This window comes from Lissotriton vulgaris, chromosome 8, assembly GCF_964263255.1.
Source record: "Lissotriton vulgaris chromosome 8, aLisVul1.2, whole genome shotgun sequence".
In the NCBI taxonomy this organism is placed as follows: Eukaryota; Metazoa; Chordata; class Amphibia; order Caudata; family Salamandridae; genus Lissotriton; species Lissotriton vulgaris.
Window position 1 is genome coordinate 15,810,332 of NC_141696.1, and position 17,288 is coordinate 15,827,619.

The following is a 17,288-nucleotide window of genomic DNA, read 5'->3' on the forward strand; positions in this document are numbered from 1 at the left end:
AGCGACATTCATAAAACTCGAAAGGCAACTGACTAATCAGAAACCATTCTTTTCCTGAAGGCAGTTATGATTAAATCCGGAACTTTTGTTTGACAAAACAAATATTTTCGTGCCGTTCAGTTTTATACCGTTCAGTGTGGAGGACACATTCTTTTGCTATTGTCTGTACTCCAAATGATTCCATCTTTGCTTTAAATATGTTGCATAAGGCATGATTCAGTCCTTTCTGAGACATAATTGATCCTAACCAGATTTCAGTTGGGGGAGACCCATAAAGTGTCTCTCAGCCTCAAAGAAAATACTGGAATAACTAAGATAACCCGTTATAGCTTCTCAACCTATGTAAGAAGACCCTCTCTCTTGGAGGCTTTTTTTTCAAAGTATGGCTGCAAATTCTGGCCTCGAAGAGTACTTAAACATACTTGATAATACAGTCAACTGGGTTGATGGTTGCAAATAATACTTTTTTGCTATTAACCAATGGTGTCTTGTGTGTGTCTCTGTGCCCTTTCTGAGGTTTCAGTCTATACCACCATTATCTATAATAAGCCCTAAGTCCTTTTGTTGTAATTTGGCAGCGATCAGGGTTAGCATTTAGCTGAAACCATCTTGGATTTGGCAGCCATTTTGAACGCCATGTGCTACCACGTGCTCACCATGTGCTCTGTCCTACTTTTCTGTTGTCTGCTCTTGTACTCTGCCTAGTAACAAGACATATTTAGTCTCTTCTACTTTGCACATGCTCAGTTGAGCTTGCAACTGTCTATGCATCTGCTATAGTCTGTAACTGTCAGGATGTGTTTACTGGAATTAGCAACTGGTAGCTTCTCTCATTTGTTGATTGTGCATTTTCTGTTTGACCATATGTGTACCTAAAACCGTCTTCTTGTACTTGTACCACCTACTTTCGAGCCCCTGTGTGGGCATAAAAGGACTATGCTCCTTCTGTTCAGTGTGCTACTTCATACACTACAGAAGGGTGTTGTGTGAATGTAGTTCCACCTCATGAGGTTTAACAAAATACTCTGTTTTATATTCCAGTTTCCGTGCTGTTGGACAGGCCACATGAAGGGCCGCTCTCCCCCGGCCCAACCAGGCCTGAGTCCAGTCCCGCAAGTACCACACACCACCATTGCACGTCCTCCGTCCCCTCAGGGACCCCTGCCCTCGAGCATGTTGACCTCGTGGGTCCGATCCACTGCCGGCCCACGCGCCCAGCCTGGGGCGCCATCTTGGACACTCCACCACGAGGCCGCCTGGCCCCCGATCGACCTCAACCCTGGGCCTGGCCCGGCCTCAGACATTCCGGCACCACCCTCCACCCAGGAGGTGAGCGGGCTACTTGGCAAGTCAATGGGAGAAAGAGGTGCCGATGGCTCTCCCCCACCAAGTGCCGCTCGCCCATCGCCTCCCCGGGCGCTGGCTCCACCCCCCTGCTGGGTGTCTGGACTCCCTCATCCCGGACCTCCCGACCTCCAAGTGCGAGGGTCCGGACATCAAAGCACGCCAGCCCTATAACTGGGGCAGCTCCAGAGCAGGAAGGCAGTTGTATCTTGGAGTCGAGAGACGTAAAGAGGAACTCATCCTGGACGGACTACTGGCGCTGCCGTAGCTCTGTCTTGTGCACCATCGTCCTGCCTGTTGGCGCTGCCACAGCCGTCGTAATCTTCATCACCTTCATCGTCGTCGGGACCTGCTGGCGTGGCCGCGGACCGTTGTAACCGCCATCTTCACCGGGACCTGCAGGCTCCGCCGCGGACCGTCGTTTTCCTTCGTCCATCTCGGGACCTGCCTGGCTCCGCCGCGGCCCGATCATCTAGAACGCCGAGCTCGAGGATTGAGAGCTATTTTCCACTCATTGGTAACAAAGACTGTCCCGCTACCCCTTTCCTAAACCAGAGACTAGAACCGAGGGGACCCCTGAGTCCAGACCTCCTTGTATCCATCATCGTAACCTAAGAATTGCATATAAAGTCTCGTTAACCTTCAACCTTGTGTGGTGTCCGTCTGTGGGGGGGAAGTTACTTATCTGTACAGTCGTTGGAGACGGCTCTCCCTGGAGACCTCTCCCCGTAACCTCGGCCGACCCTCCCGGTCCGTCTAACATTGGTGGCCAGCGGCGCGATCCGAATCACCGCATAAACGTACAGAGAGTAGCTCACCCCACGACGAAGTCACAATGACCACGAAAGAGAGCGGATCAACCGAGAAATTCCAAATGGAGAAATTGGAGGAGTACAACCATCGTGAACTAAAACAATTCTGCATCGAACTGGGTATCGCTACCACCGGACTGAGTACCAAGGACGATTTTAAGCATGCCCTAGAATCTTGGGCAGAGACCGGGGCTGCCGGAACCCCTGATCAAAGCACCGCAGAAAAAACGACCACGGCCCCTGAAGGACAAAGAACGGGTCTCTCGCAAGACGAGATCCAGGAAAGAGAAAGAACCCGACTACACGAACTAGAAATGGCCCGACTCAAAATGGACGTTGAACTTAAGTTGGCCGAACAAAAAATCAACTTAGAGCACCTGCGTCTCCGAGAAGAAAGAGAGGAGAAACAGAGACAAAGGGAGCTCGAGGAAAAGAAACTAGCGTACGAACACGAACGGAACCTAGCCGAGATCAACCTACGCAAGCAGAATAAAGAAGCAGGGGTGCCCGAGCGACCCCCCACCTCAGGGGCCACAGACAAAAAGGTACACATCCCCAAGGATGTTGTCCGAGAATATTTCAGAGAGGACGACATCCAGCAATGGTTTAAGGCCTATGAAATCGCTATGACTGCACACCGGATCGATAGAAGCGACTGGGGAGCCGGTCTCTGGGGAAGATTCCTCAATGAGGGCCGCGACACCCTGCTACAGCTCCCGGACCACCAGATGACCTCCTACGACCATATGAAAGCGGCACTCCTCACCCGCTATGGTCTCACACCCGAGATGTACCGTCAGAGGTTCCGAGACTGCACCCGCATCCCGGGTACAACTTGGGTGGACTATGTAACATACTTTAGCCGAGCCTTCGAGGGCTGGATCCGAGGAAGCAACGTCACGACCTACGAGCAACTATTTAATCTGATGGTATGGGAGCATCTGTCGAACAATTGCTTCATTGAACTCCGCCAGCACCTCCTCGACAGCAAGTTAACGGATCCCCGGCAGCTCGCAGCCGAAGCTGACCGGTGGGAGATCACCAGAGTGGGCCGGAATGGGTCCTACGAACAGAACCGGAACAACAATGGTCAGCACCGACCCAGAGGAGGAGGAGGGGGCCAAGGGCGAGGAAGAGACAACGCCCCGGTCGCCCCCGCTACCAACACCACCCCCCCGGCCAACCGGGGCAGCACCCCAGCGCGACCGGGGTACAGAGCCAATGTCACGTGTCACCGATGTCAACGAGTCGGCCACTATGCGAACGACCCAAACTGCCCGCAGTACCAGAGCCCAAGACCCCGCCAAGTGGCCGCTGCAGCCCTAGGGGAAGAACAGATCTCCGAGGAGCAGGACGAATACGAACAAGAGCATCAAGAGTGGGAGCCAGCCGCCATGGCTCTAGCCTGCTTAGGGGGGAAAGACATGGTCCCGCGGGTCCCCCTACCCGCTAACACCCAGAAGTACAGCCAATGGGTGAGCATCAATGGACGCCAGGCCGAAGCCCTTCGTGACACCGGGGCCAGTGTAACAGCCGTCCGCTGTCACCTGGTGGCCCCAGAACAGTATCTACCGAACATTCTCTGCCCTGTACGATCAGCCGATAACTCGGAAAGCCTATGTCGGATGGCCTGCGTCCCCTTCGAATGGGGGGGGGTCTCCGGCATGTTGAAAGTAACGGTCCGAGACGATGCCCCCGTAGACTGCCTCCTGGGCAATGACCTGGAAAGCTCTCCGTGGGCCGCCGTGGAGCGAAGGGAACACCTGGGGATGTTGGGCGTCCCGGACTGGGCGTGCGTCACCACCCGTTCCATGGCCGCCCGTGCCAACCACCGCCCAGAAGAACCCGAATGGCCGGCGCCACCGCCTCCGGTCGCCCCAGCCGAAAACACCGACCGTAACATTCCCTCCGAACCAGCTCAACCTACCGACCTCGCTAACCTCGACCAGTGGCCTCAAGAAGGGGGGCCCACGCAAGAACAATTTCGCCAAGAACAGAAGACCTGTCCCTCCCTCGAGGGACTCCGCCAGCAAGCGCTCGCCCAAAGCGCAGGGGATACCTCCGGAACTCATTGGGTCTACTGGGACAATGATCTGCTGTACAGCGAGCAAAGAATCGCCGAGCTGGGGAGCAACCGAGTACTAGTGGTACCCCTCCGTTTCAGAGACTTCCTGTTAAACCTGGCCCACGATGTCCCCCTGGCAGGACATCTGGGACAAGATAAAACCTACAGTCGCCTAGTGACCCACTTCTTCTGGCCCAAAATGAGGAACGATGTGCACCAGCATTGCCGATCTTGCCCCACGTGCCAAGCCAGTGGAAAGAGCGGCCGCAAACTAAAGGCCCCCCTGCAACCTTTTCCCGTGGTCACTACCCCGTTTGAGAGAGTCGGAATAGACATTGTGGGGCCCTTGGACCCACGCACAAAACAAGGCCATCGATTCATCTTGGTGCTAGTGGACCACGCCACCCGCTACCCTGAGGCTGTTCCTCTGCGAACTGTGACAGCCCCGGTAGTCGGCCGGGCCCTGATGGGGATCTTCTCCCGTGTGGGCTTCCCCCGAGAAGTCGTCAGCGACAGAGGCACGAACTTTATTTCCAAATACATGAAGTCCCTCTGGCAACAGTGCGGGGTCACCTACCGATTCACAACCCCCTATCACCCTCAAGGGAACGGACTCGTTGAGCGGTTCAACCGCACGCTAAAGGGAATGATCGGGGGGTTGGAAGAGCCCCTCCGTCGCCAGTGGGATGTGCTGCTGCCGTGCCTCCTCTTCGCGTATCGAGAGGTCCCCCAGAAATCCCTGGGCTTCAGCCCGTTTGAACTGCTATATGGACACCCAGTGCGAGGGCCGCTCAGGCTCGTCAAAGAAGGCTGGGAGATGCCTCCGTTAAAGAACCCTCCAGATGTCTTCCGGTACCTCCTCACCCTCCGCAACCAGACCCGGCGGTTCAGAGAACTAGCGAAGGCCAACCTAGAGGCCAGTCAAGAGGACATGAAAAAATGGTATGACCAGAATGCCTCATCCATTGAATTCGAACCTGGCCAACAGGTATGGGTGATGTCCCCCACTGAGCCATGCGCCCTACAAGACAGATGGACGGGGCCCTTCAAAGTAATAGAGCGCAAGGGTCCTGCCACCTATCTCATCGACATGGAATCCTCCCGGAACCCTCTCCGGGTCCTCCACGCTAACAGACTAAAGCCCCACTTTGTGCAAACAGAGCTCAGCCTCCTGATGGCCACAGACACTGGGGTTGAAGAAGACTCCGAGCCTCTCCCTGACCTCCTACGGACTCAAGAGCAAGACGGCTCCGTGGATGGGGTCCGGCTCTCGGAGGCCCTCACCAGAGAACAACGCCAAGAGTGTCAAGCCCTCCTATCACAGTTCGCCAGCCTGTTCTCCCTCACCCCAGGTGTCACTTCCTGGTGTGTGCACGATGTGGACACCGGGGACAGCCCCCCTATCCGCCACCGGGCCTACCGCGTGCCAGACCGGGTACGGGCCTGCATCCAGGAAGAAATAGCCAAGATGCTCACGCTCGGGGTCATCGAGCCCTCAGACAGTCCCTGGGCCAGCCCTGTCGTACTGGTCCCCAAAGCAGCTGCCCCCGGCACCACACCAGAACTCCGGTCTGCGTCGACTACCGGGGCTTGAATGCGGTCACCAGAACAGACGCGCATCCCATCCCCCGGGCAGATGAACTAGTCGACCGAATGGGAGCTGCCCGCTACCTCAGCATCTTCAACCTGACAGCAGGCTATTGGCAGATCGGCCTCACACCCCGGGCGCAAGAACGTTCTGCCTCCTCCACCCCCGATGGCCATTACCATTTCACGGTCATGCCCTTCGGCATGAAGAATGCCCCAGCAACATTCCAACGGCTCGTCAATCAGGTCCTGGCGGGGCTCGAAGGATTCAGCGCCGCCTACCTAGACGACATCGCTGTATACAGCCACCATTGGACCGAGCACCTCCACCACCTCCGAGCAGTGCTGCAAGCCCTTCAGCGAGCTGGCCTCACGATCAAGGCCAGCAAGTGTCAAATTGGGCAAGGGTCTGTAACCTACCTCGGACACCAGGTGGGAAGCGGCCTAGTGGCCCCTCTACAGCTGAAAATTGCCGCCATCCAGGCCTGGCAGCCCCCCATCACCCAAACCGAGGTACGAGCCTTCCTGGGCCTCACGGGCTATTACCGAAGGTTCGTGAAAGACTATGGTACCATAGTGGGGCCCCTCACAGAACTCACGTCAAAGAACCAACCCAAGAAAGTCAACTGGACCCCAGAGTGTCAAACTGCATTTGAACAGTTGAAGGCCGCCATGTGTTCCGCCCCTGTGCTCCAGGCCCCAGACTACAGCCGGGAGTTCGTCGTCCAGACGGACGCCTCCGACCAGGGCATTGGGGCAGTCCTGTCTCAAGTGAACACCGAAGGCCTTGATCAACCGGTGGCCTTCATCAGCCGGAGACTCCTACCACGGGAGCAACGCTGGAGCACCATAGAGAGGGAAGCCTTCGCTGTGGTATGGGCCCTCAAGAAGCTCCGGCCCTACCTTTTTGGCACCCACTTTCGGGTGCAGACCGACCACCGACCCCTGCAGTGGCTGATGCATATGCGGGGGGAGAACCCAAAGTTGCTACGCTGGTCCATCTCCTTGCAAGGTATGGACTTCACAGTCGAACACCGGCCTGGGCCAGATCACGCCAACGCGGATGGCCTGTCCCGGTTTTTCCGCCTCGACGAGGAGAGTCCCCAAGAGGATGGGTAACTCTCCCCGCCTTCAGCTGGGGGGGACGCATGTTGGACAGGCCACATGAAGGGCCGCTCTCCCCCGGCCCAACCAGGCCTGAGTCCAGTCCCGCAAGTACCACACACCACCATTGCACGTCCTCCGTCCCCTCAGGGACCCCTGCCCTCGAGCATGTTGACCTCGTGGGTCCGATCCACTGCCGGCCCACGCGCCCAGCCTGGGGCGCCATCTTGGACACTCCACCACGAGGCCGCCTGGCCCCCGATCGACCTCAACCCTGGGCCTGGCCCGGCCTCAGACATTCCGGCACCACCCTCCACCCAGGAGGTGAGCGGGCTACTTGGCAAGTCAATGGGAGAAAGAGGTGCCGATGGCTCTCCCCCACCAAGTGCCGCTCGCCCATCGCCTCCCCGGGCGCTGGCTCCACCCCCCTGCTGGGTGTCTGGACTCCCTCATCCCGGACCTCCCGACCTCCAAGTGCGAGGGTCCGGACATCAAAGCACGCCAGCCCTATAACTGGGGCAGCTCCAGAGCAGGAAGGCAGTTGTATCTTGGAGTCGAGAGACGTAAAGAGGAACTCATCCTGGACGGACTACTGGCGCTGCCGTAGCTCTGTCTTGTGCACCATCGTCCTGCCTGTTGGCGCTGCCACAGCCGTCGTAATCTTCATCACCTTCATCGTCGTCGGGACCTGCTGGCGTGGCCGCGGACCGTTGTAACCGCCATCTTCACCGGGACCTGCAGGCTCCGCCGCGGACCGTCGTTTTCCTTCGTCCATCTCGGGACCTGCCTGGCTCCGCCGCGGCCCGATCATCTAGAACGCCGAGCTCGAGGATTGAGAGCTATTTTCCACTCATTGGTAACAAAGACTGTCCCGCTACCCCTTTCCTAAACCAGAGACTAGAACCGAGGGGACCCCTGAGTCCAGACCTCCTTGTATCCATCATCGTAACCTAAGAATTGCATATAAAGTCTCGTTAACCTTCAACCTTGTGTGGTGTCCGTCTGTGGGGGGGAAGTTACTTATCTGTACAGTCGTTGGAGACGGCTCTCCCTGGAGACCTCTCCCCGTAACCTCGGCCGACCCTCCCGGTCCGTCTAACACGTGCCAACTTCTTCCTTTTGGTCTAAGGACTTTGTGCAGAGAAGGGCGAACCCCTAGCACTGGTAGGCCTAGCTGAGGCTCATCACGACACTTTTGAAAGATGAAGCTGTAACAACTCATTGGATTTTATTGGGTGTGATTAATGTGTTGTGCTGTAAGGAATTCACTGTCCCTCCATTACCTCGTCTAAACCTTGACTGCCCACTGCTGCTACTCCTGGAGTGTTAGTTGTACAAAGGCCTATTGAATTGGAATATAAGAGTATCTTAGGCCACGGAACACCAATAATAAAAACAGTATCTGTTGGACTTGGCCTTCCATGCAAGGTCACCCCAAAACTTTTTGCCATGACCCTTTCTGTTTTCAGTACCTGTTTTTGTTTACTTTTAGGACTCTGTGCACGTTATCACTCCTAAACAGTGGTAACGTTCTTGTGCTCTCTCCTTTAAATGTGGTAAAATTACCTTACATCCAAATTGGAACATTTAATTACCTTTTAAGTCCCTAGTAACGTGGTACTGCACGTCCCCAAGGCCTGGAAAATAAATGCTACTTGTGGACCTGCAGCATTTATTGTGCCACCAGCAGGTGTTTCAAACGTGTCACAGCTGCTACTGCAGCCTGTAGTGCAGTTTTAAACCTTTTGGCAGGACTAAATGGTACTTTTTAGTTCATAACAGCCTTAACAGCCCATATTGCAGTGTGCAGTGTATTTAACTCCTTCCATGCTCGTGACGTAACCGCTCCGTCACGAGCCTCGGTTGAGCTGTGCTCATGACGGAGCCGTTCCATCATGGCCCGCTGGACGCGCCTGTGCAGTGCGAATTCCGCGCCTGCGCTGGACGTTCCATTGAGCGGGCGGGGCCATGACGGAACCGCTCCGTCATGAGCACAGCTCAACCGAGGCTCGTGACGGAGCGGTTCCGTCACAAGCATGTGAGCGCCGCTCGGCCCCCTTCCCCTCTAGCGCTGCGGTGGAATTGCAGCCGCAGCGAAGGGGTTAAACAGTTGGCCATGTGCTTTTATGTTTTAGATGTCCTGGTAGGTAAAAAACTCTTAAATTAATTGTTTTACTAGTGCAAGAGCCTTCCTCTCCATAGGATAACAATCGAGTTACCTTAGTACATCTGATAACTTTCAACTGCGGTTCTACTGATTGGAAGTTGCTCTCATTTTAATAATTACATTTTACTCTATTTTCTAAATTAGTGAGGAGTCTTTTCTTGTGTTGTGTTTTCTTTACTACTGTTTGTGTGCTGCTTAAATACTTGCCGCAGTGCCTCTAAGTTACTCCTGACTGCTTTTGTGCCAAGCTACTAGAGGGTTAAGTACAGGTGAATTCAGTGACTTTCGTGGTTTACTTAACCCTGATTGCGGTTGTTGCTTAAATGTTTTCAGCCAACTCAATCAAAAACCCAATTTTTCACAGTATCTGTCATTCAGTAACCACCTACTAGCCCAGGCCCCTGGAAGAGGCCTGACAATCTGCTTGTTAAACAATGAAAGTGCTTAGAAACAATGCCATTAAAAAACAAACCCTTGTTGGCAATTTACTGGCGCTAGCAGGCATCACCACTCCAGTAATTGTGGTTCTCTGTGTAAGTTTTTATAAGATTTCTAATTCCAGTGTCACCTTTTTTAATAAAAGTATGGTGTGATCAGCACTGCATTAAAACCTGCACAGGCTCATACAGCGGCATTTGTCCACGAGGGCAGTCTCTGGGCATTTTCATCAGAACTGCAGTGCTGGGGGCAAGGCCGAAGCAGGAAAACTGATTTTTTATTCCCAGCCTTTTTGGAAAACCTTGTGCTGATGGTAAATCATATTCTTCAGAGTACCCTGCTGCTGGCAGATGTATGTATTCTGTACATCATGGGCCTCATTTATGAGAAATGACGCATCGCTGCGTGAAAGCAGTGATGCATCACTTCTCAGTGCGCCCACCTTGCGACATACCTGATGCGTCATATTTACTACGAGGCTTTTTTGGGGGGAACGCCCCCCCCTGCATACATTATACCTGACGCAGGTATAATGTAGCGCAGGGGTTTACAAAGTGACGCATCTGCTTAGATGCGTCACTTTGTAAATAGTGCGCAACAGGAGGCATGTTTTACGCTGCCGATGCGTCACAAAAATGTACGCATCGGAAGCGCAAAACTGACGCAAGGCCTCATAAATGAGGCCCCATATTTTGAACATGTAACTTTGCTGCCATTTGCTTTAGCATTGCGGAGGAGGGGGAGGGGCACTGAGGACACTCCCACACAAAGTGGAATTATATTGCTTGCTCTCCTGTGGCTGGAAAGTGAAGATTGAGGCACTGTATGTACTCAACTCTACAATTTATAATCATAAGGTGAGGCAAGGGAAAGCCAGTAATACCTGTATTCTAGATAGGCTGATAAAATTAGGCAGCGCGCTAATAATACGCCGTTTTGATGTTTTTGCCAACACTCTTCATACTAGGGCTGCTCTTACAAGCTTTTGCTGACCGTAATCCCCTCTAATGAACAGATGAATAAAAGGGTGCTAACGGGGAGAGCTTGCCCACCTGCTCATACATCATGCGTGCGTCCCCGTCAGTGACGCAGGAGGAAGACGGCGCCCCGTGACCCTGCGTTTCGTGTCTACATCAGGAAGGGCATCCTCCATTCCTGTCAGTAAAGATTTTAGACAGAAGCAGCGTGTCACCACATACATCATCGGTCTGCATCATTAGAGTGACCTTCCCTCCAGTTAGAGTGACCTTCCCTCCAGTTAGAGTGACCTTCCCTCCAGTTAGACTGACCTTCCCTCCAGTTAGATTGACCTACCCTGCAGTTAGAGTGACCTACCCTCCAGTTAGAGTGACCTACACTCATTAGAGTGACCTTCCCTCCAGTAAGTGTGACCTTCCCTCCAGTTAGATTGACCTACCCTCATTAGAGTGACCTACCCTCCAGTTAGAGTGACTTACCCTCATTAGAGTGACCTACCCTCCAGTTAGAGTGACTTACCCTCATTAGAGTGACCTTCCCTCCAGTTAGAGTGACCGACCCTCATTAGAGTTACTGACCCTCCAGTTAGAGTGACCGACCATCATTAGAGTGACCTACCCTCATTAGACTGACCTTCCCTCCAGTTAGAGTGACCTTCCCTCTAGTTAGAGTGACCTTCCCTCCAGTTAGAGTGACCAACCCTCATTAGAGTGACCGACCATACAGTTAGAGTGACCTACCCTCATTAGAGTGACCGACCCTCCAGTTAGAGTGACCGACCCTCATTAGAGTGACCTACCCTCCAGTTAGATTGACCATCCCTCCAGTTAGAGTGACCTACCTTCTAGTTAGAGTGACCTACCCTCATTAGAGTGACCGACCCTCCAGTTAGAGTGACCTACCCTCATTAGAGTGACTGACCCTCCAGTTAGAGTGACCGACCCTCATTAGAGTGACCTACCCTCCAGTTAGAGTGACCATCCCTCCAGTTAGAGTGACCTACCCTCATTAGAGTGACCAACCCTCCAGTTAGAGTGACCGACCCTCATTAGAGTGACCTTCCCTCCAGTTAGAGTGACCTTCCCTCCAGTTAGAGTGACCTACCCTCATTAGAGTGACCGACCCTCTAGTTAGAGTGACCGACCCTCATTAGAGTGACCTTCCCTCCAGTTAGAGTGACCGATCCTCATTAGAGTGACCAACCCTCCAGTTAGAGTGACCGACCCTCATTAGAGTGACCGACCCTCCAGTTAGAGTGACCGACCCTCCAGTTAGAGTGACCGACCCTCATTAGAGTGAGCTACCCTCCAGTTAGAGTGACCTACCCTCATTAGAGTGACCTACCCTCATTAGAGTGACCTTCCCTCCAGTTAGAGTGACCTACCCTCATTAGAGTGACTTACCCTCATTAGAGTGACCTACCCTCATTAGAGTGACCTTCCCTCCAGTTAGAGTGACCTACCCTCATTAGAGTGACCTACTCTCATTAGAGTGACCTTCCCTCCAGTTAGAGTGACCTACCCTCATTAGAGTGACTTACCCTCATTAGAGTTACCTACCCTCATTAGAGTGACCTTCCCTCCAGTTAGAGAAACCTACCCTCATTAGAGTGACCTACCCGCATTAGAGTGACCTTCCCTCCTGTTAGAGTGACCTACCCTCATTAGAGTGACCTACCTTCCAGTTAGCGAAGCAGGACGGGGCCAGAATCCTTCCATTGGAGCCAATACTGCCCATAAGGTCGGGTCTGCACACGCTACAGTTGTTGGTCTCCTTTGTCCAGTCCCAGTATGGAAGGCACATACTCTTGTTACCAGATACTCGTTGCAGCATACGTTCGAATTCCAGCAATATACAGCGATGGGCTGGGGGGAAGGATGGGCTACCATGAAAAATGTCTATGAAACTGAAACCGTTTTGAAGTAGGACAAACAGCGCAGCATTGCCATGGATGGCAGTCATGCAATCATATTCTGAGCACTTTTCAAACGTGTAGCTGCTAATGTCTCCCATGGTGCCGCCAGTTTGGGCAACAAACCTGGTGCTGATGGTGGTCTTGGCCAGGCAGAGTGTGTCGGTGAACTGCTTCCTCTCCGCAGCCGTGAGTTGGCCAAGCTCCGGGCGCAGACATGGGACGTGCTCCGAGCAGGTGGGTCCATGATAGTAGTACTTGCAGTCATCACAGTCTGCTCCGGCGTAGTTTCCATTGCAGGAGCACATCTCATCATACAGCTGGTGGGGCCAGTTGCACCGCGTGTCGGGCATTTCGGGATCCCGTAGCTGGTACCGTTGACAGGACCCGCGGCCTGTGAGATTGCCACACACACTTCCATCGGAGGAGACTGGGCAGCAGCGCCTTTCACTGAGGGCTTCCTTGGTTGCGCACTTTGGAAGAATCTGGCTCTTCGTTGTGGTGAATAGGCAGAGCGCCAAGAGCATAAGAGACAGCATCATGGCGCAAGACTTCCAATCCTAACTTTGGGTACCTGTAGGGACAAGAAGAATAACGGAGGTTATTATATAGACATATATTATACTAATTTGCACAGAATAGAAAAAGCAGAAGAGGCATGCACAGGAGGATGGAGGACCTGCCAGACTTGCACAGAAGGATGGAGGACCAGCCAGACTTGCACAGAAGGATGCAGGACCTGCCAGACTTGCACAGAAGTATGGAGGACCAGCCAGACTTGCACAGAAGGATGAAAGACCTGCCAGACTTGCACAGAAGGATGGAGGACCAGCCAGACTTGCACAGAAGGATGCAGGACCTGCCAGACTTGCACAGAAGTATGGAGGACCAGCCAGACTTGCACAGAAGGATGAAAGACCTGCCAGACTTGCACAGAAGGATAGAGGACTTGCCAGATTTGCACAAAAGGATGCAGGACCTGCCAGACTTGCAGAGAAGGATGGAGGCCCTGCCAGACTTGCACAGAAGGATGCAGGACATGCCATACTTGCACAGAAGGATGCAGGACCTGCCAGACTTGCACAGAAAGGATGCAGGACCAGCCAGACTTGCACAGAAGGATGGAGGAGCAGTCAGACTTGCACAGAAGGATGCAGGACCAGTCAGACTTGCACAGAAGGATGCAGGACCAGCCAGACTTGCACAGAAGGATGGAGGCCCTGCCAGACTTGCACAGAAGGATGCAGGACCTGACAGACTTGCACAAAAGGATGCAGGACCTGCCAGACTTGCACAGAAGTATGGAGGACCAGCCAGACTTGCACAGAAGGATGCAGGACCTGCCAGACTTGCACAGAAGGATGGAGGACCAGCCAGACTTGCACAGAAGGATGCAGGACCTGCCAGACTTGCACAGAAGTATGGAGGACCAGCCAGACTTGCACAGAAGGATGAAAGACCTGCCAGACTTGCACAGAAGGATGGAGGACCAGCCAGACTTGCACAGAAGGATGCAGGACCTGCCAGACTTGCACAGAAGGATGGAGGAGCAGCCAGACTTGCACAGAAGGATGGAGGCCCTGCCAGACTTGCACAGAAGGATGCAGGACCTGACAGACTTGCACAAAAGGATGCAGGACCTGCCAGACTTGCACAGAAGTATGGAGGACCAGCCAGACTTGCACAGAAGGATGCAGGACCTGCCAGACTTGCACAGAAGGATGGAGGACCAGCCAGACTTGCACAGAAGGATGCAGGACCTGCCAGACTTGCACAGAAGTATGGAGGACCAGCCAGACTTGCACAGAAGGATGAAAGACCTGCCAGACTTGCACAGAAGGATAGAGGACTTGCCAGATTTGCACAAAAGGATGCAGGACCTGCCAGACTTGCAGAGAAGGATGGAGGCCCTGCCAGACTTGCACAGAAGGATGCAGGACATGCCAGACTTGCACAGAAGGATGCAGGACCTGCCAGACTTGCACAGAAAGGATGCAGGACCAGCCAGACTTGCACAGAAGGATGGAGGAGCAGTCAGACTTGCACAGAAGGATGCAGGACCAGTCAGACTTGCACAGAAGGATGCAGGACCAGCCAGACTTGCACAGAAGGATGGAGGCCCTGCCAGACTTGCACAGAAGGATGCAGGACCTGACAGACTTGCACAAAAGGATGCAGGACCTGCCAGACTTGCACAGAAGTATGGAGGACCAGCCAGACTTGCACAGAAGGATGCAGGACCTGCCAGACTTGCACAGAAGGATGGAGGACCAGCCAGACTTGCACAGAAGGATGCAGGACCTGCCAGACTTGCACAGAAGTATGGAGGACCAGCCAGACTTGCACAGAAGGATGAAAGACCTGCCAGACTTGCACAGAAGGATGGAGGACCAGCCAGACTTGCACAGAAGGATGCAGGACCTGCCAGACTTGCACAGAAGGATGCAGGACCAGTCAGACTTGCACAGAAGGATGCAGGACCAGCCAGACTTGCACAGAAGGATGGAGGCCCTGCCAGACTTGCACAGAAGGATGCAGGACCTGACAGACTTGCACAAAAGGATGCAGGACCTGCCAGACTTGCACAGAAGTATGGAGGACCAGCCAGACTTGCACAGAAGGATGCAGGACCTGCCAGACTTGCACAGAAGGATGGAGGACCAGCCAGACTTGCACAGAAGGATGCAGGACCTGCCAGACTTGCACAGAAGTATGGAGGACCAGCCAGACTTGCACAGAAGGATGAAAGACCTGCCAGACTTGCACAGAAGGATAGAGGACTTGCCAGATTTGCACAAAAGGATGCAGGACCTGCCAGACTTGCAGAGAAGGATGGAGGCCCTGCCAGACTTGCACAGAAGGATGCAGGACATGCCAGACTTGCACAGAAGGATGCAGGACCTGCCAGACTTGCACAGAAAGGATGCAGGACCAGCCAGACTTGCACAGAAGGATGGAGGAGCAGTCAGACTTGCACAGAAGGATGCAGGACCAGTCAGACTTGCACAGAAGGATGCAGGACCAGCCAGACTTGCACAGAAGGATGGAGGCCCTGCCAGACTTGCACAGAAGGATGCAGGACCTGACAGACTTGCACAAAAGGATGCAGGACCTGCCAGACTTGCACAGAAGTATGGAGGACCAGCCAGACTTGCACAGAAGGATGCAGGACCTGCCAGACTTGCACAGAAGGATGGAGGACCAGCCAGACTTGCACAGAAGGATGCAGGACCTGCCAGACTTGCACAGAAGTATGGAGGACCAGCCAGACTTGCACAGAAGGATGAAAGACCTGCCAGACTTGCACAGAAGGATGGAGGACCAGCCAGACTTGCACAGAAGGATGCAGGACCTGCCAGACTTGCACAGAAGGATGGAGGAGCAGTCAGACTTGCACAGAAGGATGCAGGACCAGTCAGACTTGCACAGAAGGATGCAGGACCAGCCAGACTTGCACAGAAGGATGGAGGCCCTGCCAGACTTGCACAGAAGGATGCAGGACCTGACAGACTTGCACAAAAGGATGCAGGACCTGCCAGACTTGCACAGAAGTATGGAGGACCAGCCAGACTTGCACAGAAGGATGCAGGACCTGCCAGACTTGCACAGAAGGATGGAGGACCAGCCAGACTTGCACAGAAGGATGCAGGACCTGCCAGACTTGCACAGAAGTATGGAGGACCAGCCAGACTTGCACAGAAGGATGAAAGACCTGCCAGACTTGCACAGAAGGATAGAGGACTTGCCAGATTTGCACAAAAGGATGCAGGACCTGCCAGACTTGCAGAGAAGGATGGAGGCCCTGCCAGACTTGCACAGAAGGATGCAGGACATGCCAGACTTGCACAGAAGGATGCAGGACCTGCCAGACTTGCACAGAAAGGATGCAGGACCAGCCAGACTTGCACAGAAGGATGGAGGAGCAGTCAGACTTGCACAGAAGGATGCAGGACCAGTCAGACTTGCACAGAAGGATGCAGGACCAGCCAGACTTGCACAGAAGGATGGAGGCCCTGCCAGACTTGCACAGAAGGATGCAGGACCTGACAGACTTGCACAAAAGGATGCAGGACCTGCCACACTTGCACAGAAGAATGGAGGACCTGCCAGACTTGCACCGAAGGATGGAGGACCAGCCATACTTGCACAGAAGGATGCAGGACCTGCCAGACTTGCACAAAAGGATGCAGGACCTGCCAGACTTGCACAGAAGGATGGAGGACCTGCCAGACTTGCACAGAAGGATGCAGGACCTGCCATACTTGCACAGAAGGATGGAGGACTTGCCAGACTTGCACAGAAGGATGGAGGACTTGCCAGACTTGCACAGAAGGATGCAAGACCTGCCAGACTTGCACAGCAGGATGCAGGACCTGCCAGACTTGCACAGAAGGATGCAGGACCTGCCAGACTTGCACAGAAGGATGCAGGACCTGCCAGACTTGCACAGAAGGATGCAGGACCTGCCATACTTGCACAGAAGGATGGAGGACCTGCCAGACTTGCATAGTAGGATGGAGGACCAGCCAGACCTGCACAGAAGGATGCAGGACCTGCCAGACTTGCACAGAAGGATGCAGGACCAGCCAGACTTGCACAGAAGGATGCAGGAACTGTCAGACTTGCACAGAAGGATGCAGGACCAGCCAGACGTGCACAGAAGGAATGCCGGACCAGCCAGACTTGCACAGAAGGATGCAGGACCTGCCGGACTTGCACAGAAGGATGGAGGACCTGCCAGACTTGCACAGAAGGATGCAGGACCTGCCAGACTTGCACAGAAAGGATGCAGGACCAGCCAGACTTGCACAGAAGGATGGAGGAGCAGTCAGACTTGCACAGAAGGATGCAGGACCAGTCAGACTTGCACAGAAGGATGCA

The 17,288-nt window shown here is 53.9% G+C and overlaps 1 protein-coding gene across 1 annotated transcript in view; it reads right to left on the minus strand.

Annotated features, from left to right (window-relative positions):
- LOC147693237 (tyrosinase-like) overlaps positions 1-17,288 on the minus strand; it is a 300,300-nt gene that overhangs the window by 153,463 nt on the left and 129,549 nt on the right. The window contains exon 2 of the mRNA XM_086933641.1: positions 12,173-12,981. Within this exon, the coding sequence (XP_086789767.1) occupies positions 12,173-12,949 (777 nt within the window). The 5' untranslated portion in view covers positions 12,950-12,981. The remainder of the gene's footprint in view (positions 1-12,172; positions 12,982-17,288) is intronic.